This window comes from Tinamus guttatus, unplaced genomic scaffold, assembly GCF_059628265.1.
Source record: "Tinamus guttatus ecotype Peru unplaced genomic scaffold, ASM5962826v1 Tinamus_guttatus_pri_ptg000489l, whole genome shotgun sequence".
NCBI lineage: Eukaryota > Metazoa > Chordata > Aves > Tinamiformes > Tinamidae > Tinamus > Tinamus guttatus.
The window spans coordinates 787,227-810,856 of record NW_028289023.1 but is presented as its reverse complement, the minus strand read 5'-3'; the positions used below and the strand labels follow the sequence as shown (position 1 = coordinate 810,856).

At 43.5% G+C, this 23,630-nt stretch overlaps 1 protein-coding gene across 9 annotated transcripts in view; it reads right to left on the bottom strand.

The window, feature by feature from the left end:
- Positions 1-10,126: 10,126 nt before the first annotated feature.
- The window catches only part of MAGI2 (membrane associated guanylate kinase, WW and PDZ domain containing 2), a 677,723-nt gene continuing 664,219 nt past the window's right edge, over positions 10,127-23,630 (bottom strand). For 6 of the 9 annotated variants that reach the window (XM_088533177.1, XM_088533170.1, XM_088533173.1 and 3 more), the window contains one exon: positions 10,127-13,109. In XM_088533177.1, the coding sequence (XP_088389303.1) occupies positions 12,310-13,109 (800 nt within the window). In that variant the 3' untranslated portion in view covers positions 10,127-12,309. The remainder of the gene's footprint in view (positions 13,110-23,630) is intronic. The other 3 variants (XM_088533176.1, XM_088533175.1, XM_088533178.1) reach the window with 1 other exon arrangement.

Below are 23,630 nucleotides of genomic sequence, written 5' to 3'. Positions count from 1 at the left end.
CCTCGAGAATAGAATAACAATTTGATATATATAACTAAAAGCACCATTAACCTAAGAAGAATGACGTCAAATGCAATAGCATGTTTCACCACACAAAGCCAACATGATCCCATACTTACACAAACTTCACTGGCAAAACTCTGACTGGTCCGGGCTATTTGCATGGCTGTTGGGGTGTGTATGTGTGTGTGAGCATGCATGTGTAAAGAGCTAGAGAAACTACTCCCTTCTCCTTGAGAGACTTGGGGTTACATTTTCAAAGAATACAGATTTTTTTAAAAAAACATCTTTTTAAAAAGATCATCATAAAGAAAACCTGGGGGAAAAAGCAGACAAAAAGGAGTCATTCAGTAGCTCTCTCAGAAACAAGGAAAATTAAGTCTGAGGTGGTTGCAGTTGGGATCTTACACTATGTATCCAGGACAGATGCATTCGTGGGTGGCAGCATAAGCACCTGAAAGGCAGGATCTGCAATAGTCCATGCTGGAATTACACTCTGAGGAAAACTGATTGAGGACTGTCAGAAATTAGTAAACAAGTCACCTTGTTGGGAAGAGGACGCAAGATCTGCCTTGCAAATGCAAACTTCTGGAAGAGATTTTGAGCTATCAATATGACACCATTGCAAGCACATTAGTAATTACTTGCTAGTTAGATGCACTGTGAAATATTTGTTCTCATAAACCTGTGACATCCACTATTATTTACTTTTCTGAGCACTGCACATATGTTCAGCTGCAAAGGATTGAGGCAATGGAAGCAAAGCTGTGCACGCAGGATGGGAAGGCTAGTAAAAGATGCCAGAGTTTTGTTACAGGGGGCTTTCTGGATAGCAAGGCCCTCATTCCTAAAAAAGCCTGGTCACCTCCTCGACCCTGTAGCACTGGTACAATCCTTTAGGTTGCCTCATAGTTCTCGACTGCCTCGTGGGCTTGCAGTGCTGGACTCCTGCACTGACTGTGCCCAGGGGGGTGTTCCACACAGATGCTGTGGTGCCTGAGTAACAGCTCCAGCTCAATCCCCAGTTTCCCTCATGTCAAATGAGTCCCTTTGTAAACCTATTTATCTTCTGTGCTGTCAAAAAAAAAGCCTAGAAGGAGTAACACTAACATAGCTAAGCTACGCTAGGATGAATCCTGCTTGGCACTTGCTGCTATTATAGGAGGAGACCTGTCTCCTGATGGACTCTGGATCAAGGTTTGGACTTGGGATCATCTGCCTAACCACTGGGCTACTACCCTACCACTGCTACTCTCAGTGTCCATTGTACCATATTGTGTAAATGTGTCCAGGGAATGAGGATTTACCTTCAGTCTGCCAGTTGTTAATCTGAATTAATCTCAGTGCTGCAGTTTCATTGTGTCAAGGTGGAAACTTCAAGCACCCGCAGGCCCATGTGGACACGCACACACATGCACACATACTACTCTTAAAAATCCTCCTTTCCTTAGCCCAGTGACATCGTACAAGATGATGGTGTGTTGCAGTGACCGTGTGTGGCACATGACACATCAGACAGTGATGCTCTTCCTCTGCTGAAGGTGGTAGAGGACCCACAGCAGATGTACAGCAATGCACATCATGAGCAGAGTCCTCAACCAAGGGGTGATAGTGCTGGAAAAATTCTTCCTCTCTATTCTTCCTTTGAGTCTGTTCTTACAGGGACCCCGACTGTCTCTTTTTGTCCTCCTGCTACCCTTGAGTTTTCATGCTGCGTGGGAAGTTTCATGTACCAACTGTATTCTTTGCTGTGCCCTAAACACGATTCTTCCCAATCTGGCGATTGCATTCCTTTTGGGACCACTAATCGATTGCTTGTGCGTGGTGTTTGTGACATTGGGACAAGCGGGTGTCTGTACTCACAAGACTGCTGCTACCATCCTATGCTTGTGCTCTCAGGGATTCCCGGCTGTACCGAACAGACCCATTCTTCAACCACTGAAACCCCATATTGATTCAGGCCATGTTGCTTTGACAGAGACACACTAGGAAATAGTCAACTGTAATGCTGTGGAAACAGAGCTCAAAAAGGTCTGTTTCAAAGTGGAACAACTCATTAAAAAAAGCATTGCATAACGAACATGAAGAGCTGAAGTTAGAAATCTTATTGGTTGAAAAGGACTGAAGTTGACCTCAGTGTGAGGCAGAGCAGATACCAGCTTGAGGGTGGTATCTATTTCTTCTCTGCTGAAAACTCAGAGTTTGGGTGCTTTTTTAGATCTTTTTTTTTAAAATCCTATTTTTATGAATGTATCTATCATAATTTTCTTTGCTGTTTATGGATCTATACCCACTGGGTTCCTAGGCTGTAGGTCACCCTGTGCAACTGTGCTTCTATGACTGGAATTCTTAAGACTTAGTGGGTGTTTTTTTTTCCTCTTTTGGATCAACTTTTTGCTGCAATTTCATGCCTTGATTCCATCTGACATCATAAAATATCTGGTGGTTACCTAAGGTCACATGCATAAAAGTAATTTACAATAATTTCTTTAAAATGGTGTGATATTAGCTAGTTATAACAATGCTGTGACTCCATACATATTATTTATGCCTTACAGGACAGTATTTTTCCTTTTAATGTATTATCATCTTTATTATACTGCTGAATCACTTCTCTTCTGAAAGACCTCAGTAGAAAATGTGATGATTTTATTTTCTAGCTATGCTTACTGATAAAGCTCAGAAGATCAATGTTGAGTTAGAAAGTCAGTTTTCTCTTACCTATAAATACTTATTGATACAGAATGGAAGAGCTTCAGTAGAGCTATGCCAGAAAAATCCAGTAGCTGTGACTGCAGTGGGAAACGAGAGTCAGAGTTTAATCATTTTTTTCAGGGGTGATTTGATCTCTCTCATAATTTCATGTATCTTGGGTAAGTGCCTCAAATTACTGGGCAGATTAAAGGCTTCTGTCTTAATATTTTACACGGTTAAGAAACCCAAGCCTTGGTGCCTGGTTGCAGGGATGTCTGTGGCTGGATGTCTGCACTGGGGGATGTCCCTGCCCTGCGAATGTCCCACTTCTGCCTTCCTCAGCGCTTCAAGGTTCTTCTCGACTGAGCTTTGAGCACTGAGTCTTGTTGTGGCAGGGCACAGACTGCAACACTGGAAGGCTCCTATCCTGTGCCCTGGAATAGGAGAGGTGCTCTGTGTCCAGCCTCATGGAGGTGGCTCCCAAACTGAGGTGACCATGAGGAGTTGGCCTGAGGCTCCCAAGAGGGTGAGAGATATGTCCTTTTGGGGGCATTTCAGTGGCTCTCTGTCCTCCTGCCCGGTCTCTGAGCTCAGCATGTTATGCAGCTCCCAAACGGTTAGATTGAGCTGTGCTGCCATAGCACAGAACCCAATGGCCTGGGTGAACCATCCCTGTACAGGGAAGTGCTTTAGGGGTCTAAGACTTTTCAGTTGCTCAGATTAAATTAGAAGCCCCACTTCTGAGACCCTGGATCCCCTGTGCGTTGAGACTTGTATTTCTGCCATCAACTTCGTCTTGCCTGTCTCTGTTCCTTTTCCACCATTGTATTCCTTTTTCTGTCTGGATTTTGACTTAGAAAAGGCCTATTTATTTCAGCTGTCCAAAGCTACACTGCTGGGAGGCTACAGTCAGAGAAGTGGCCAACAGCATGTGCTTAAATAGCCCAGCAGCAAGTCTGCTGCTGGCTGGACTGCCACTAAGATCACACATCAGATTTGCCTTTTTCCAGCAATGAGACTGAGAGCAAGAGTCAGCACCAGAGCAGTGATTTTTTTCTCCCTCCTTCAGATACGTGTGTGTGCATGTGTGGTGTTTTCCAGGGCACACACTGGGCTCCAAGAGCACGAGCAGTCATCCACTTCCACTAGCTATTTTTTCCCTTTCCCATAAAGCAGCTCCCGTTATTTTTATATCATATAAAAACTGGCCATGAATGGGCTGGCTCCTCAATGCACCATGGCTCTTTCCAGGTACAAGGGAAGGGAATTAGCAATGCCTTCAAAATTAAGGGGTCACTTACAACTTCATATTACACTAATGGTCTTTTTGTTTCTTTGATTATGATTTTAATATAAGCTTACAGAAAAGATTCCTGTCCACCATATTCAGGCGGCAGTGGCTGAGTGTGAGTGCAATTGCTGCTGCTGTGCAGCTGTTGTATAGCTCATACCATCCTGTTTTGACACCCACTACTTCCACCCAAGCCTATGAGGCTGACACGGCCATTCCCGGATCAGGGTGCCTGAACTTCCCTTCTACCTAAGCCCTGTTTCTGGGAGGCAACACGCACGTTGATGGCGAAAATCACTTTTGACTTCTCCAGGGCCATAGAAGGGAGGAGAAGGTCTGTGGGTCCTGGCTCTGGCAATTGCTCTGGATCCGGTGGGCAATGGGCCAGGTGTGCAGGCCTTTTGGTGAGGACATGCGCTCTGGGCTGGTGAGGATCTTGGTTTTCTTCTGGGACATGGGCTGGCCCTAGTACACAGGCCAGGGTCCCATTGGCCTTCTTGGCCAGAGGGCACATTGCTGACTCATGGTTAACTTGTCAACCAGGACTCCCAAATCCCTCCCTGCGGAGCTACTTTCCAGCAGGTCAACCCCTAATCTGTCCTGGTGCCTGGGGTTATTCCTGCCCAGGTGCAGGTCCCTGCACTTGTCCTTGTTGAACCTCATAAGGTTCCTCTCTGCCCAACTCTCCATCCTGTCTGGGTCTCTCTGAATGGCAGCACAGCCCCAGGGAGTGTTGGCCACTCCGCCCAGTTTGGTGGGATGCCCTCTGTCCCCTCGTTCGAGTTTTTTATGAACAAGCTGAACAGCACTGGGTCCAGTATTGACCCCTGCAGGACACCGCTGGCCACAGGCCTCCAATTAGACTCAGCCACATTTATCTTGACCCTCTGGGCTCTGCCATCCAGCCAGTTCTCAATCCACCTCACTGTCCACTCATATAAACCACACTTCCTGACCTTCCTGAGCTTCCCCAAATTTACTCCCCTTGGACCTCAGTGGCTCTATGAACAAGGAGGTGGTCCTGCAGAGCTTGAACACCAAGGGGTTAAGTTCTGACTAAGAGCGAGCAAATGGCAAGTTCTCTGATGGCAGCCCACACTGACCCATTTGACACATCCAGGCCCATCACTTGGGTCCTTGCTGGCATCTTGCTGTAACTTGTGAAGCGCTGCTGGGCCCTGCAGCACTGTGTGGATCTCATAAAGCTGGAGAGAGGAGTTGTTGTATGTCTGTCCATGGAAGTGCCTTGCACTGGGGCCCCCACCTCTGCCTGTGAAGTACCTGGAGATGCCCCAAGCAGTGGCTGTGAAATACAAGTGCAGCTGAGTATGAGTAGCTGTTACCTAATTTGTAAGACACTTTAACAATCATCAGCCTTAAAAAAACAGGGTAACAATTGAATCTTTTGTGTTTATTTTAAAGCCAGGGAGCTGCTAATGTAGAGAAAATGCAATGGATCTATAAAATCGTTAGGACCTACTTGCTAACCTCAGGGCACCAAGGGTATGAAGGGGATCAATTCAGGCTGCATTTGCATTTGAATGCCAGCATGAAAAAAATGTTCAATATAAAGAAAAAAAAAAAGAAAAAAAGAGGAGAAGAGAGAGGGAAATTGCACAGAGGCTGCTGGGGAATCGGCCCACAGGGAAGGAGGCTGCTGATCCTCCAGAGCTCCTTTATATGCAGAGCCTGTGGTAGCGCTTCTAGTTTCGTTAAGTGTGAGGAATAGCTTGTAGGTTGGGATGCACAGGCTGGGTAGCAATGTTGTTCAAGCTGCTTTCTCTGGGGAATAGCACCTCAGTGTAAATCAATGAATATCAAAAAAAAAAAAAAAAAAAAAAGAAAAAAAGAAAATGAATAAGCAGCCTGGGTAAGATTTACCCCAGAACAGCATCTGGGGATCTGTGGGGCTGCCTAAAGGTGCTGTGTGTCCCACTGCATCCAACACAAGGGCAATCAGGATATGTCATCACTGCAAAGCACCCCACAAAGCAGTACCGTGGCCGTGGTACGGAGGCAGCGCTCATTCGGGAATGCTACATGCTCATATTTGTGCTGTGTGTGCTGATCTGCACGAGTCCTCAGCTGCTGCTGCCTCGAGGAGCGGAAAGCCCTCGGATACACTGCAGTGCTCCATGCTGCCTGCCGGGCTCTCATTTTAGCAACTTTTGGTGTGAGTGAACTGCTAATTGGGGTAGGTGTTTAGTGCAGGGTGAGCCCTGTGCACTACGCAAGGAAAGGTTTGATTTTCCTGCTGAATTAGGTAGAGAGCTACCTCAGTGAGGCTCTTTGCGCTTGCTAGTTTGGAGGCAGGTGAACAGTTTTTCAGGCTTATAGACTGCATTTTTTTTTTATAATTTAGTTGAAGCTCTTACCCTAGTTATTCAATCAAATTGGGAAAGCACAAGCACAAAAATTCATTAATTTCATGCATATGTATGACTGGAAACTTCACTGCAGTGAGCAGATCTGCTACCTGCTGGTTCCAGCACAGGCTGTTTTGGGTTGGTTTGGTTGCACATTGCTTTTTGCTACCTTTGAGCAAAGAGCAATGCAGCAACACTGTTTGAAACTGCAATTTCTGTGCGGTGTTAGAAATGCAGAGCAAAAACCCCGGTAAAACTGGCTTCTCGGGCAGCGCAGCCCCCATTTCCTGGGAGCACAGGGAGGGCGGTTCTGCCCCGCACCTCTGTCCCGCGGGAGCCGCCGCGCTGCGGCCGCTGCTCCTCCTGCAGCCCCTGCTCCTCCTGCGGCCACTGCTCCTGCTGCGGCCGCTGCTCCTGCTGCGGCCCCTGCTCCTCCTGCAGCCCCTGCTCCTCCTGCAGCTGCTGCTCCTCCTGCGGCCGCTGCTCCTCCTGCAGCTGCTGCTCCTCCTGCAGCCCCTGCTCCTCCTGCTGTGGCCGCTACTTCTGCTGCAGCCCCTGCTCCTCCTGCAGCTGCTGCTCCTGCTGCGGCCGCTGCTCCTGCTGCGGCCGCTGCTCCTCCTGCGGCCGCTGCTCCTCCTGCGGCCGCTGCTCCTGCTGCAGCCGCTGCTCCCGCGCGGGGCAGCGGCACTCGCGCAGCGGGGAGCCCCTCGCTCTCCCCTTCTTTCTCCCATGGCCCTTGCTTAGTCTTTGCACATTAAAATATCTCTTTTAAATTCCCCTTTAAAACACTTGGAGCAGTTCATCTGTCTGCAGCGGAGCGAAAGCTCTCTGTATCCATCTGGCTCCTTTTGCGTGTTTTTTTCTGGCACAGACAGCCCAGACCAGACATGGACTTACAGGAATGGGAGGGAAAGGTGCTGCTGTGTCAGCCTGTGACTATGTATTTGATGGCCAGTGTCTCCTCAGCTGTTTAAAAGATATATATTTGTACCTCACAAGCACAACTTCCTGTATCGATTAATTGCACCAGCAAAGTGACTTATTGCCGTGGCAGTGTTAAAGGCAGCAGAGGACAGAACATCATTTTTACACTGGCCATAATTCAGAGGAATTGCCTATGTTACTATGTCTTGATGATATATTTTCTAAAAATCACTCTAAGTTTAGGTAACCACCATAGAGATAAATGTGAGATCACATCATTGCTGTTAGATAGACCACAATAAATATCCTCAAACATGAAGGCCAGTTTCGGAGTGTCTGTGCTGGTCCCATGTGCAAGTGTCTGGCTCCAGGATGGTCCATGCAGGGTCTGCAGGACTCTATTTCAGCCATGGGAAGAGCCTCCAAAGGGCAGTTCAGTCCTGTACGTTGACCAGCAAGAGGCTCTGGGCTCTGGAGGTGTTCAAGTCCTGTGATGGACACCTGTCTCTGTGCAGGCTGGCTTTTCCTTTGGGAATAACTGCTCTTCAGAATGACAGCCATGAAGGTGAAGGTGTTGCTTGGCTCTGATGTGATTTCCCAACCTTGGGGAACCTTGAGACTAACAGACTTGGGGAGGGAGCCATGGCAGTTCTCTGCAGGGCCTGGATCGCATATGAAATCAGGCAACCTGAGCTGCCTGTGTGGCATTTTCAGCAACAATTATGGAAAATACCCTAGGAGTTAGGGGGAAAGAGAGTAAGGAGACTTATAAAAGTGGCTGTTAAGTCATCCGTGGGCAAGTCCAAAGCAATCTCTAACTTCAAACTCCACGACAAGGACCAAGACACTCTTCCCTTCACACCACAGCTTCCCTAAGAGCACAGAGAAGCATGGAGGACAAACCCCTCCTTAGCTGAGGTGCCCATACCTGATGTCCACCTCTGCAGCTCCAGCCTCGGGCTTCCACCGCACCCGTGGGGCACAGACGGAGCGCCGTGGATAAGACACAACTCTGCCTTAGGCTCTGCCTCTGCAAATGGCTTTTTAGAAAGAGTCCGGAAACTTCCAGCAGAGATCGTAGCACATTTCAGCCACAAGAAACAGCCTGAATGCTTGTCTCATTATCAGCGCAGACACTCGGCTGTAACAGCATTGAACATGACAGCATTAGTCGTACCTGCAAAGCAGAGTTACTGGCAGCATGTAGGGCCAGTTTGTCTAATCAGTAACTGCTGCTGGTTTCTCTATAGCAGGAGGCCAAAGGCAGGTGATAGACTGGACTTCAATGTCTCTGTGTTTACACGACATCCAGGAGTAAATTAATGGCTTGGCCTGTGCAAGCAATTGCTCAGAGGTGTATAACAGGGAGCTGCTGATGGACGTAAGACAGGGGCTGAGCTAGTTGTAAGTGATGTCAGCTGGTGAGAAATGGCCAAACAGAAAGACAAAGTTCTGATGAAAAAAAACCAAGAGAATTAAAGCATTAAACCATGGAAAGACAGTCTGAAAAAGGTATGTAAGAGAAAGGATTAAGAACAGAAATGCTGTAAAGGAAGAGGTGAAATTCAGGACGGATCTGATGATGGTGCAGAGGGTATCTGGGATGCGGAGGAATCTAAACCCGAGAAGCTAATAGTGAGTGGAGGTGATGCAAATCAGGCTGAAGCAGATGTGTGAAGATGAGAAATGTGACGATGAGGGCAGGCTGCCCATCGGGCGGAGGGCGAAGAAGGTGCAGAAAGTGCCCACAAGCAGCCCAGCATACTTACAGCTCAAAGTGGCCCACGCTGTGTTACCATGTCTATGTCATTCAAAGGAGAAAGAGCATGTTATTAATAGAAAAAGTTGGACTGAGCAGAGCGATGTAGTGGTGAGGCCATACTGCTTCGGCACTCCTTGTGGTGATGTGACTGGGCTGGTATTGGGCTTGTCAATGGATTTCTGGCCATGAAAGTGGTAACAATTCGAAGGACAGCACCTATTCTTGGAGTATTAGAGACATTTCAGATCCATCTTTACTGTAATGAAGACCAACATCACTAGTTCTCTGGTTGGAGTTGTTCTTGAGCAGTGTTGGTCTGCTGAAAAATGAGGTTTTTGTGGAAACTGACACTGTGTCTGAAGGAAAATTTCTTTCTTTTCTTTTCTTTCTTTTTTTTTTTTTAAGATAAAGCTCTTTTTAATGAAAAAAGAGAATTATTTTAAAAATGTCAAAATTGTGTGAAAAATACTAGTAGCTTTCCAGCCAGCACAACTAACTCTGGCTATAGTATGCAAAGGGGAGGCTTTCCTAGCAGAAGGTAATGAGGGCTTTGCCACTACATTCAAGGAGAGATGAATTAGACCCCAGAGCAGGCTGTCTGGTTACAAATGTTCTGACATCCTCGTGATGCTTTCTGAGGCATTGTTTCTGTGAGCTAAATTGGAAATCAAATTATTCCCCCTTCACTCAGCTTGTAAACAAGCCTCACGATGACCTGAGCTACCAAATTCCCTTTTGTGCCTATTGTGTATGCACAGAATTTGTCCTCCAGGTCAGCGTGCCTGGCCGCCCCGCTTTCCTGTAGTTCATCACGCTGGAAGGAAAACAAAAGTTCAGACTTCTTAACCAAAAGAGTGATTTCTCAGCACCTTGATAGCTTCATACACCCTACCTTGACTATACAGGATTCATATGATTCCCCATATACCAATTCATAAAAACGAACCTCCATCAAAATGGAGCTTTCTCTTTTCTATAATGTAGCAGTTAATGCTACTCTTAAGCATGCAAATAATTATTTCTTAGTGTGACACAGAAGTGTGTCACTCAAAATTAACACAGACCATATACAATTGGGAAAAAAAGAGATTTTTGGATATATATTTTATTTGACAGTGGTTTAGAATATCATACAGTAAACAAGATTTCTGTAAAAGTTAATTTATCCATAGTGGTGCGTTTCATAAAAATAGTTGCTCACTTACAGCCTTTCTGTGACTATTAATACATGGAATTATATTTATAGAGATAGAGCTGTACAGGGTAAATTCACAGCTAACACTACACAGAAATATTATTTGGAATGGGGTTTAGATGATGTGCTGTCTTCACAGGTTATCGATTACAGCCGCATAAAGCAATTACTGCACAAGGAGTAGCTGTGAACTGTGCAAATTAGAGTTTATGCAAGCATAATCTCAACTGTTTTTTCAGATTTCAATGTTTGCTTTCTTTATACATAAAAATAAAATACTGGGACGTGCATCTACACTACAGAAGCATTGTCCAAAATCAGATTCAATAAATTAATGGCAAATTATATTGGATTCTAGTTCAGGGGATAAAGATTTTTTTTTTTCATTAAATAAGATTTTTGTAAACTGCTACATGGACTTGTGCTTTTTTAGAAATTATAAATGAAGCTTTTCATTAAAAAAAAATTGAAAGCTGCAAAATCCTTTACTTGAGGCTTTTCAAATAATTGGCAGGAAGAAACATGCCTACAAATTTCTCAGTCCAGTGCAATGTTTGAGACATACAGTAATGTGCAAATTTATTGGAACGAAGCCAATCTCAATGTAATTTTTAAGCAGAGCATATGAAGAACTAAGATTGCTGGAGAACAATACTTTGAATATGGATTTCTGACAGTACTTTAGCTTTATTTTTATTATTATTTTTTAGATTATCAATGTATTATTGCCCAGGATTTTGTTTTAATATTGACGGACAAAGAAGCATATGCACACTTACACATACATACAGGCATCTTTTTGAAACAGGATGACTGACTGACCGACCTGGGAATTATTTCCTGTGAAGGCAGACTGGAATGTTTACCTGGCACTTAAGGCTTGAAATTCAAAACAGACAAGCAAGAAAGATGAAAATAAATACACCAAAATAAAATAAAATATAAAAAAAAGAGATGGAGATAAGGAAGAAATGCTAAAATGGGAACCATTTTGAAAAAATTACTGAGGACACCAAACACTGTATTTCAGAAACCAGTCTAATGAGTGTTAACGTTTGCCTTAGAGGCGCCTGCTCTGCAAGACGGAGGGAAGGGGATGCAGAAGAACCCGAATGAAACGCAAATGGGTGTGAAACATAGCACTGTTGATAGGTGACGCTATCATTTTCTGCAGGAGGGAAAGGCCTTTCCTTAAGGAAACTGCAGCTTTTTCTCTTCAGCAATCTTCCTTTCGCTGTAAGGGCCTTGCACTTGTCGGCATTTTGAGCCTGACCAATTGGTTGGTGTGCGACCTTGCGGTACTCGGGGAACCTGTAGTAAATTGCTCTTCAGAATAATTTGCAAATACAACTCCACCCTAACTCCTTTCCAATGTACAGAAATATGGTTTGTTCACAAAAATGGCAGTAGAAATGGTATCACAGAAACTAATCCACTAGATTCCCAACGCCTCCCGTAGCTCCCAGTGACCTACGCTACAGGGTATCACGTGGACTATCTCAAAGTGTTAACAGTGGAGACATGTCATGGGTGTACAGTTCCAAATGCTTCAAAGAAACCCTTTAACCCCTGTCTAGATATGTTGAGAACAATTTATTTACAACATTTTAGCTCCATGAAAAGATCCTTTCTCGATTTCAGCTTGCTCCGTGCAGTTTTATTTAAGGCGATGTTCCAGTTTGTGATTGCTCTAACTTGTTCCAGTTTCTTGATATAAAGTTTGAATGAAATCCAAGTCCTTCATGCAGTGGAAAGAAATGCTAAAGCTACACTGCACTATCCTTCTCTGATGTACTGTCCTTCATATTGTTTTGGTTTCTTCCATAGCTGCCAAAGTCCCTAAAATGGAACTGGGACTTTAGGGTCGATTTTAAATCTCCATGTTGACTATATGCTTTTGAACTTATTAGATACTGTGCACATTGTCATGGAATTACACACTAATGTTTTCATTCCTCAATGCTTTGTGTATATGTGTGATAGTTAAAAAATAAATTAAAATAAATCAATGTGAGACAAAAACTAAGAAGAATGTTCTGCGTCAATCTGAGACAGTTAGAGGGCAACAGTCCCTGGTTTATCTGCTCATGGCAGAAGTACCAGACTTCAGAACGCTAGGTAGCTTGTCAGAGCCAGGGATTTTCCATGGTCCCGGGGAGACAGTTGCCTTTCGAACTGTGGTGTTGGTGCTGCGCGCGTTGATGGAGTGGAGATGTCCCTTCCTGGGGAACTCGCCGGGTTTCCCGTCAGGGTCCCTCTGGCTGTGGTCCGTATCGTTTCCGGGCGAGCTGCAGCGGGTGCTACCATACATCTTGGTAGCACCTGTGTCGAGCTTGACGTGGTCAGATGCTGCAGCTGACTTCTTCTCACTGGTATTGCCGGATTTGTGATCTTCCTTTTTGCTGAGAGATCCTCCTCTCTTGTTATCCGGCTTCCTCAGCCTCCCAAACCGTTCATCACTGCTTCCAGCACACACGTGCTCTCTTGCGCCCGCCTCGATCATACCGCTTTGTCCCACCGCTTTACTTTCTGAGGTGGGCCAGCCACCATCAGTGGTCTTATTTTTGCCTTCTGTATATGCTTTCCAAGAAGCCTCTTCATGCTTTGACCTGTCTACCTTCTTAGGACTTGCTGACCTTTCTCTTTGCTCTCCTAACCTTTTCTTTTTGTGACCGTTCACCGAAAGCTCCTTTGGTTTTCTTACTTCGTGTTCCCTCTTGATATCCCATGTTGGTTCTGGGCTTATCTGGTGAGAAGGGTCAGAGGGTGGGGCTATATGTGATGAAGATAATGGTGAGATTATGTCATCGAGGGAAAGAGCTACTTCCGGCAGACCTGGGGAGGTGGCAGAGGGAGCACTCCAGGCGTTTGGTTCGTCTGTTGTAACAACAAGGAGAAGGGAGTTAGCGGGCGCGCAGCGTCGCACAGGGCCGTGGCACATGCATCTCTCCCGAGCCACAGCAATGCCCAAAGCTCACACGAGACTTAAACAGGGCAGCCCTAAGGGAGGTGAAACTCCCGGGGGAGTCAAGGTGGGGGGAAACAAAAACACTGCCCTCCCCCCCCGCCACGCCAGATAAAAGAGCTTGGGAGAGGTCGGAGCTGCACAGCTAAATGCAAATGCTGGAAACCTCCGTCTTTTTTTCAAACAGATTCTGCTTTTCTCTGTTTATGTTAGAATTATTGTTAAAATAATAAAGACACGTGCTCTCAAAATCAAATAGCCTCTTTTGCAGCTGTGTAATGGATTTCCTAGCTGGGCAATATCAGCACTCTCTCTGAGGACAAATGAGAAGGCCTTTCTGCCAGCCATTAAATATGTCCCTACAAAAGCACATAATAATTGACAAGAATTTGTAGCTCAGGTAAGGTCATCCATGAATTCTGGCTCACATTTTTTTCTGAACAGATGTAATATTGCTGTTTATGGCCCCACAACTCCTGCCGAGTACTTACAGAGCCCTGCCTTTATACAACACGATGCAGCCCCGAATGTCTCCCCTCTGCACTTCTAATGCCTCCTAGCTACTGAGTTCCAGCAGAATATGGTTGGATTGTGCTGATCTTGTTTAATTTAGCTAAATAGACATCTCCTTTGCTGAGTTGTGATGATTTTCCTAAGCCGCTGGCGAAAAACAGAATATTCCGTGGCGGTCCCCCCAAATGTCTCTGCCTCGCATATCCATTTCTTTTGATTAACATGCAGGCAGGCCACGAATTCATCACGACTAATGACAGCACAACTCCTATCCCTACCCGCTCTGCTTTGAGGTTAGCAAAATCACTGAACTTGGCTAATGTCATTCCCTATTTAGCACCACCGCATGGCTCCGAACGGCATGAGCAATAATCTGTCAGAGATGAAGGACCGGCTCCCGGATCCATGGAAACGAGGTGGAACCCGTGGCAAGAGCTGCATATTTCACAGGGAGGAAAATACAACCTTCTAGCTGAAAGGCAAGCGTGGGCACCTGCGGGTCAGTACTAGAATCCCTCAGTGATGTGAACTGTCCTTTAAAAGCTACATTTAATTTTCCGAGAGAAATGGCTACCTTCAAATTATCATGAGGATGCACATTATCTTAAAAAGCGAAATGGGTTTTACTCCCTAGCCAGGGAGCTGCAGCTTGTTTGACTGAGACGGCACATTTAAGTAAATAGCTTGATTGAGTGATTTGCTGTTTTGCAGACAAAAATAGGCGAGACAATAGTGAGGTGGGTGACGCAAGAGGAGGGAGCAGCACGGTTAGCTGAAGAGCTATTTATTTTCCCAGATGGTGTTTGTCATATGCTTTTGCATAATGAGCATATGTGTGGAAAGGATTAGCATTTGAGAGCGGAGAAAGTACAAGTTCTGGTTAAGACGTGAGCTCAGAATCTAAATGGGGCCGAGGGTCTCAACTGCATTTTATTTTTTTTTAAAAATCACACTTTCTTACCCTCCAGTTAAGGCTGAGTAATGTACCATCTGCTCCCTGCTTGGCACTTGAGCTAAAAAAAATAAAAGGAGGGCTCATGCGTGCAGAGTTATCAGCTCTTATGAGCTTCCTATAAGAATGCATTTGCTCCCATAGGCTCCTTCCTGAATTTTGCTCTGCAGTGCTGCAACATCCTGGTGCAGCAACGCGAGTGGTGGGTAACAGGGCAGCCCCTGCCTGGCCAGGGGCTGCTCTTCAGAGCTGCAATCCCTGAGACCCTGTGTTGGTTAGCATGCCAAGCAGTGGCCATTCCTTGGGTCCAAGCCACTTCTGCCTGATATTGAGGGGGAAATAGATTTGACTGTGCCTTTTGTGCACTGGTGAGGCACCTGAGCTAGGCTGACCAATGCATTTGACAGCTCCAGCCTTTCTTCCTCAGTCGCCCATGAGATGGTGTTTTTCACAGAGCAGCCATGGGACCATCCTCAGGTCTCCTGCAAGGCCCTGAGAGCATCTGCAGTTACAGAGGCAGCCCCTCGCTCTGGGAAGTACCAGCTGTACCCCAGGAAAGGGCCTGGAGCAGCAAGCTGCTCTCGGGCAGAGATCACCCACGTGGGTCACCCTGCTGCAATCAGCCGTCCCTTGTCCGGCTGGGAGGAGGACAAGCCAGGCGGCTGCCATCCATAAACAGGGTGGCAAACCCCGCTCGCTGCTCCTCCAGGCACCCGGGACCAAGTCCCACCATCCAGGGGACACCCAGGGTGCAGCTATATAAGCTAGCACAATATTATAGACATCACCTGATTTTCTTTCTGCTCCCCCGAAAAACCTCCTTCTTACTGGGGCAGTATCTATGCAAGCTCTATCTCCTGGGGCCGAGGGAAAATGTCACCAAGAAAAAAAAATATCCCACACAATTCATATTTTGTGGTAATACGGATCTTGTGTGTAAGGATTTGGGATCAGTGAGTGTCTGGGAGCTTTAAGCACTGTCAGTGGAGATGGAAACAAGCCCAGCGCAACCTGCTGCCTCTCCTAAATGAAAGGAAATTATGTAGAAAGTCATCCTTTGACCTCAGTAAATATTAATATCAACATGGCATGATTCTAATGTACCTGGCTAGTGAAGGGAATATTGATATGAGGGTACTGAAACCTACTTCCCCCAGTGTTTGAACATTATGGGGAAGTATCAAAATTGCCAGGGTAGAGCAAAGTGCAGTAATGCAAGTAATTTGTTGCTCAAAAGAAAAGCCATTTTAAGAGCTGTGTTCAAGCCATAAGGGTTCATTTGGGCTTGTTCAAGCATCACTAAGATGATTGCTTTCCCATAGCAAATATAAACATGAGAAAAATGCATAATTTTACTCGTCAGACCAACTAACCTAATGATTTCTCTCTTTGCTTGTTCTGAGGTTATAGCTGCATTTTGGATATGCTTATTAACATGTCTGAATCACTGATTTTTTTTTTTGCCTCAGTTTTTAAGCTTTATACAATACCTATGGTAGTAAATGTGAACATAACCTACTTCAGTGTCTGCTAACCTAAACTAGCTTAAAACAGTTTGCAAACACTCTGAACCAGAGACAGGGCAATATTTTCACTTTCCCCCTTCCCTCTGGGAGGGACTGAAGACAGGAGTTGTTTAATAGAGCATGAGCTGCTACTGCACAACATCGTGCACAGGAGACACCAAATTTAGACAAAGCTACAGGACAGATTTCAGGACGATGCTGAAAAAAAATTGTATTTGACTTTTTGTCACTATGGGTATCACCCTGGCTACAGGGGAAAGGATTCTTCAAAGGCACACACCTCACTGTGGGCTTGTAGCTGCCTTCCTGCCTTCACTAATGGGAGAAAAGCTCCCTTGACCTATTAATTTACACAAGATAAATGAGCTGGAAGCTGCAGCATAATCTGTCACTTTGATGGCATCTGATTTGGTGTAATTTAGTAGGTGTTTTCTGGGTGCCTTTTAGCTTTCATAATCTGCTGGCACGCAAGTTGGCAGCACTTCCCTATATAATGTGCAGGAATGACTCACCTCCGAGCTGCTTCACGCACCTGCCAGGCAGGGAGTCAGTTGCTAACTTGAGTAAGAGACACCACATCCATAAGATCTCCAGCGTGTAGGAGGACAAGCAAGGGATGAACACAGACATTGGGGTGGGGGTAGCGACAAGGAGGAAACATCAGGAGTAGAAGTTTTCTGCCTACGGATTTTTTATTTAAGGCAGAAGGGCAACATATGTGAATTGTTTGCTTTGCTGTCTTGGCTTCTACACATTCAATGGGCTAGAAATGAGGGTGTTTTTATCATCTATCTACCTGCTCTTCTCTCAAAGCCTGCTCCTCTATCTGGATCCAGTGCTTACTCACGGCTTGCAGCTGAAGTACCAGCCAAAAAAATTTCAGCTTTACGGTTAATCAAAACGAGAGGTGTGCCTGTCTAGTCCCAGCATTTTCTGGGCACTACACCAGAGGAAAGAAATCAACATACTGATTTTTTTTGAAATTGCTGCAATATTTATGTTTTCTTTGGAGGTTGCACATCAAAGGTGCTGTCGCGGCTAGTCTTCCTCTGCTTACAGCTCTGCCAGGCTTCAGGTTTGCTACTAGGCTCTCCTTTTGCATTGACATTTTAAATAGTTTCTTAGTAGCGTATCAGGAACTTGGGGTTTTTCATTGGAGAAAATTAGCCATAATTTTTTGAGTATTTAATAGTGTCATTAATAAAAATGGCTCTCACATTTTAGTACTTAAATAAAATAAAATCTCAATGTCTTTTTAATTTCCAAAGTATGTAAATAACAAACACTATTTTTGATATATTTTGTCTTGGAACATTTTCAGTAGTACAAATTAAATATTCCCTGAAATGTCTCAGCAGCTGCTTTTGTATTTTCTTAAGATTACTTTCCTAGAGAATCAAAGAGTTTTTGACTAAATAAAAAATACGCTGCAATATTTTTTTCCCATTTCTTTTTTGTTTGAAATTAGGTACCGCCAGAAGGTGGCAAACAGCTCTCACAGATGTTGCTAATAAAGAAAATGGGACAAATTGTCTCCTGGTGAGTATCCAGTATCCAGTTCTGGTGGTGCCATCCCAGCAATGCAGCTGGCTCCTCATTACAGCTTGGCCTGCCTGTGATGTTCCTGACTGTGCTGGTCTCCTGCAGCTTCTCTTTAATGCTCTTTAAGGAGGGATATTTCAGATATTTAAAGAATCTTTCATCCTGGAGCTGCTACAGCCCAGATATTCAGCGCTCTTTTTCTTATGAAGAAAACAAATCTGGGGGGTCGTGGTAGTTGGAAATGCTCTTGGTACCTTCTGTTTGGCTGTGAGCCTCCTACAGACGTGCTGTGATATCCCATGGGCTCTCCTCCTGCCAGGAAAGTCAGCAGCGATGGGAGCTTCATCTGTCTCACATGCTGCCCATAGTTTTGGCTGCAAACTTGCACAACATTTTCTCACAAATGTTTTCTCACAAATTACTCTTTGCTTGGCCTAAAAGACAGAGGTCCACTTGCCTTCTACTACTTTTACCCATATTCTAAATCCTCAATACTAACAAATTTCAAAATGATTTAGAGAGTTTCTGCAGTGATATTGCACTGCTCTTGTGATGCTTTCACTATAGTGGTCTATGGCTGCAAAATGTTGATTTTAGATACATACATGCCATATAAATTTACAAGAATAGATCTAGGTTATAATCAATTGCTCTGGCACAGAAGCTGCTTCCCTCCTACATTTTTCCTTTGTTTTTTTTTTCCCTAATCTTATCCTTTATCTAGATATTAAGGGGAAGATACTCCAAAATCTTACAATGGAAGAGGTGTTTGTGGAGTTCTGGATCATTTGATCCTCTCCAAAACATAAAACAGAACTTACAACAATTTTCTACTCAGGACTAAGATAATTTTAACACCATCTCAATAATATGATGAATAAAAAAAGATAGGCAGAAAAATAATCCTTAAATCTACTGAAGAATGGCAGAGGGAAAAAAAAAGAAAAGTCACAATGTAAAAATAGATTCTGTTTCAGATACTATTTAATTTACTAATAGTCTTCTGGCTGTGAATCTTAATCAAGCCTAGATGACAATAAGTACAAAGTTTATCATTCACTGCAAGACCTGTTTTACCTCTGTTCCCAGCAGATATGGATTTAGTAAATAGTCCTATCCATTAAATATTTAAGCAAATTATCATGACTGCCCCGAGTGGCCAGGGTAATTTTGACTTTTCCTTGCACTAGGTTAATGCAGATGTTGCAGGATTATTCACTAATACTGTAAGGAGCTGAAATGCAAAGCTGCAGTCAGTACTGTGCTTTTATCCTAAGCAGCAAACTCCTCAGCACTCAGCCCGTGGGCAGCCTGGGTGCTGGACTTGAATAATGTTCCTCTTCCAGAAGTTATGATTCACTGTGTGCAGGCTGGTACCCTTCTTTAAATGCTGAGCATCTCGCCTACCGATCAGACCAGAGCTACTCAGGTAATTGGACCTCAGCCCTTCAGTCAAGAAGGCCTTATTTTTCTCTGTAAGCTCAAGCAATAGAACAGAAGCTACAGAAACCTCAGCAGTTTTCTCCCAGAGCCATGGTGAAGCTGGGAAATCTACATTACAAGTTGCTGTGTAATTAAAATAGATAATGACTTTTTAATTAGTTTTTATTAATAGAATTACGCCACATCATTAAATCATAAAAGGTGTTCATAAATATGTTAATAGAATGTGTGGTATTAATGAAAAACATGTTATAAAGACTGAATAATTTAAGTCAGATATTATGCACTTAATTAATAATCTTAATATTTAAGTTTAATTATCACAGCTAAAATGGGTGCTAACAGTGGGTATCACATCCTGACTGGTTAATAAATAGATGTTATTATTAAGGCTATGTTCACAATATATAGGATGTAGTTAACAACTAATGAATTCAGAGCATTTTGACTGTACACAAAATGCTGCTAGAAAGTTCTTTTAAGACAAGTGCAGAGTGTTGACAATTCTCGTATATGATATCAGCAGGGTCATAAGCAATATATATATTTTCAAAACTCATGAGTAAGGATTCCAATCCTGTCTAGGTTAGGAGTGAGCTGCAGCATAAGACATGTCCGGAAAAACTCTCTTTAGACTCTTGGGCCGATCGCGAAGCTGCAGAGCAGACCCTGGCACCAGGCTCACGGCTGGCTCTGTGCTCACCTCTCATGTCCTTCGCAGGCAGAGGTAATTCTCTCTGCAAACTGTGCAATGAGTTGGAATTGAATGAATAAGTGAATGTAGCACTGTAATATTCAGTTCTTAATGAGTAAACACAAACTGCGCAATATTAGAAGTCCGAGATGTTTAAAATTCTGGGTTGCATATGCTTTGCTCTAGCTAAGGAAATATAATAAGCTCAATGGTCATGTTTGTTGCACATCACTTGGAGAGTGACAGCTACCTCATAGTATTAACAGTTAAAATTGCATTCCATTTTCTGAGTTTTTTGCTCCCAAGCTAAGAGTAAGAAGCTCTAAGAAATGTGACAGAGGTCAAGAGCTGTCCCCAGCCCTGCTTGCTGCGGAGCCACAGAGCAGCAGCCGGGTGCTGCATCGCGGGCTGCAGCCGTCTCTGCGAGAAAAGCTCCCTTCTCCTCTCATGGCTGGAATATTTTTTTAAATCCCTCTCTACATGACCATTTAGACCCATCACATTTCACAAGGCAATGACTAGAGTCATAAGAGGCTTTGTTAGTTTAATTTAGGTATCATAGCACCATATCTTTGACAAGACTTTTCTATATAGCCTCACTGCTTGTAGTTGTGCTTTTATACAAATTCTTGTACTTTAGTAGTTGTACTTTTGTCCCTAAAATAGGTGAGTTTTGTTTCTGGAGTATTTTAAGCAAGCTAAAAAGCAAGTCTTTTTGCACCCTGAAAACATGGATCACTTAAATGAATGCAAAGTCATTTAAGTGACCCATGTTCAGCAGACAATTTTAGACAGAATTTATCTGGAGGTACAAACTCTAATGTTCTTGTTTACTTCAGGCCAGAGACAGACACAACATTTTTGTGTCTTTCTGCAGAGCACGAAATTTAACCCTTCCTGAATCTCTATTTATTTACAAATGCAGACAGAGGAGCTCCTCTCTGCAGGGAAATGCATGCCACTACGGGCATCTTACACCCAGCTGAAGAGATGGATTTTAGATACCTCGAAGTTTGTTAATTAAAGCAACTACTGCAAAACCTTCATTATGAGAAGCAGCGGACCAGGCAGAGGGAATAATGATTTGTGCTTCATGGTGTTCCCTTACACATGGAGATCAGCATGGGCAGGCTAACACCACGCAGGAACATCACAGTGCAGGAGGCTAATGGTGACTGGGAACCTTCTGGGAACACACTGGGGGACCTGTTGTCAACTCATGGATTTTAGGACATGGTAGGCTTCAATGGCAGGAGACTAGACACCATCAGAAAGTCCCCTTTTGGCTTGCGTCCCCAAGACAATGTGCAAAGACACACCAAGGGTCTCTGGGCGCAGTTTTTCCCATTTTTCTGGGTTGCAAGAAGGAAGGAACCGGTGCTGTGGAGACCAGGGATGATGGTTCGTCTTGTCTGCATAACTTCTGATATCATGAACCGAGCAGAACTACAGGCAGCCACAAAGAAAAGGTTAGAAAAAGATCCGTGGATGGGATTTTCCCCTTCTTTGGCTGTTAAGTCTGCTTGCCAGTTCACAGGAACAAAACCAAGGATAATGTTTGTTCATCTATTTTAGTCACTGTGGTTCAGCTGTAATTATCTACACTTTACACCATATTAGTAAATCTATTCTAGTATATTTTGTAAAAATAATTAAGCCTTCATAATGAAAGAACTTGCTCAACAGCCTTATTATTAAATCTTTGCTCAGAGTTGAGGACTCAGTGCCAATTTGGGGATGGATTATAACGCACGTGGATTAGTGAGGTTCTGCTTTAATAATAATAATGAATAGTCAACTATTTTTATGGAATTTTAATCTTTAAAGTACTTTTCAAGCGTTAAATGATTGTCATAATACTCTCATGAATTAGGTAAGTAAATATTACTATCCCGATTATATGGATGGGGAAGAGTAGGCTTAAGAATTCAGATGGACTGGTCAAGGTCACTGGGGGGTTATCACAAAAGCAGCACTTAAGAGTAAGGAATGGACTCAGTGTTTCTATTCAGAAAGTAAGGATATGGTATCTCTTCATTAGAAGCTCAAAAACCTTGTCACAAAACTTTGAAAGTCTTCCTGTCTGTCCCTTTCTTTTTCAAAACTCTGTTTTCTATTTCTGCCTCAGGCGATACCTAGGTAAAGGTCAATATCTCTTATAAAACAAAAATTTGCATCTGAAAGTATGTATACACACCCATGTATCCATCCATACATACACTGTGTGTTAGCAGAAGCATGTTCTACTTTCCTTCCAGCTGCTACATACTTATTAAATACTATGGGTGTGTTTGTAAAATACATTTTAATATTCAGTTTTGTCCTTGAATAGTTTTTACCCATAGCAAGAAAGCAGCTAGAACCTTTGGGAGCTCACATGCTCACATTCAAATTGCATGATGTTTTTAGACCAACTTTATTAACCAGTACTCACTTAGTTACTCCTTTTTTTTTTTTTTTTTACACACCACAGGCTTCTGAAATTAAGTAAGTTGGTATTGCTAAAAATAAGGTGGTGGTATTGGAAATGCAGCATGAATATGAATGAATGTTCTCAGTTCCATCAAGGTGGTCACAGAAGGAAAGGGCACTTTTCCAAAATGACTATTGATTTTTGCTCTCGCGTCAGATGAATGATTTAGGGGATAGTTTAAGTTCTGAATAACACTCAAATTCAGCTCTAGAGACTTATAAAATGAGCATTAAAAATGGGATGAATTGGATTATCTGATCAGTAGTCTGTACAGGTAGCTGGCTTAAATATATAGGCCAGGATGTTTTAACCAATTTTAAGAGCTTTACAGCTCCTAAACAATTCAAGAACTAGAAAGCTGCACTTTGGAATTTTGATATCTTTAGCTGCATGCATGCAATGAAAACAGAATATAAGCTCCTATTTTTTCATGCATTTTTGCAAGTTTAAACAGTTACTGGTTCAGCCTAACAAATCCATGGTGCTGTGCACAAGAACACAGCACTGAATTTAGCAATTTAGCAGATACTCCTTCATATGGATACACTTTCTAAATCACATTCTAGCGCTTGCATCTCTCTTGTGCTATATCTAACTTCAGAGAAGCCCACAGAGCATTTTCAGTGAATGACTATTCCACACGTAATAGAATAATTCCTACAAGAGAAATGCAGGCTCATAACAGACTGTCCTATATTATGGTGAGAAGCCTCTCCTAAGATATGTCAGAACTTAGCTGATATGTCTTTGGATTATGAGATTGCACAGACATTAAAAAAAAAAAAAAAGCCCAAGGCAAAACTGGCTCTTTGCAATATTCCCACCCCTCCAAAATTATTTAAAAAAAATGCGATAACAAAACATTTTGCAGTGACAGGCAGGCACACATTTTTATTTGGCTTGGTAATACTCTTATATCTGTTAAAATATTTTGATTTCTGCTGTTGACCCGAACTAAACTACTTTTGTTTTTTCTGGGTATAGCTTTACAGGGAAGAAAAAAAAAAAGTTTTGCTCCAAAACTCCCTGCCAAGTAACTAATCAGAGCACCATTCACTGCTGAGGGCCTGGACAGAGCTGACTCAAGCTGTATTTGTATAGAATGGAAATGGCTATTTATTTCAGGAAGAAAGATTTATTTCCTCTGTCTGTTGTGCTATAACAGGAAAGGTAACAGGAAAAGTGAAGACAATAAATACTAAGTAATTTGTATAATATAAATGAATAGCACTTGTGGTTCCACCGAATTCCCTGTGCTCGACAACCCAGACGTGCAAACTGCCCCTAATA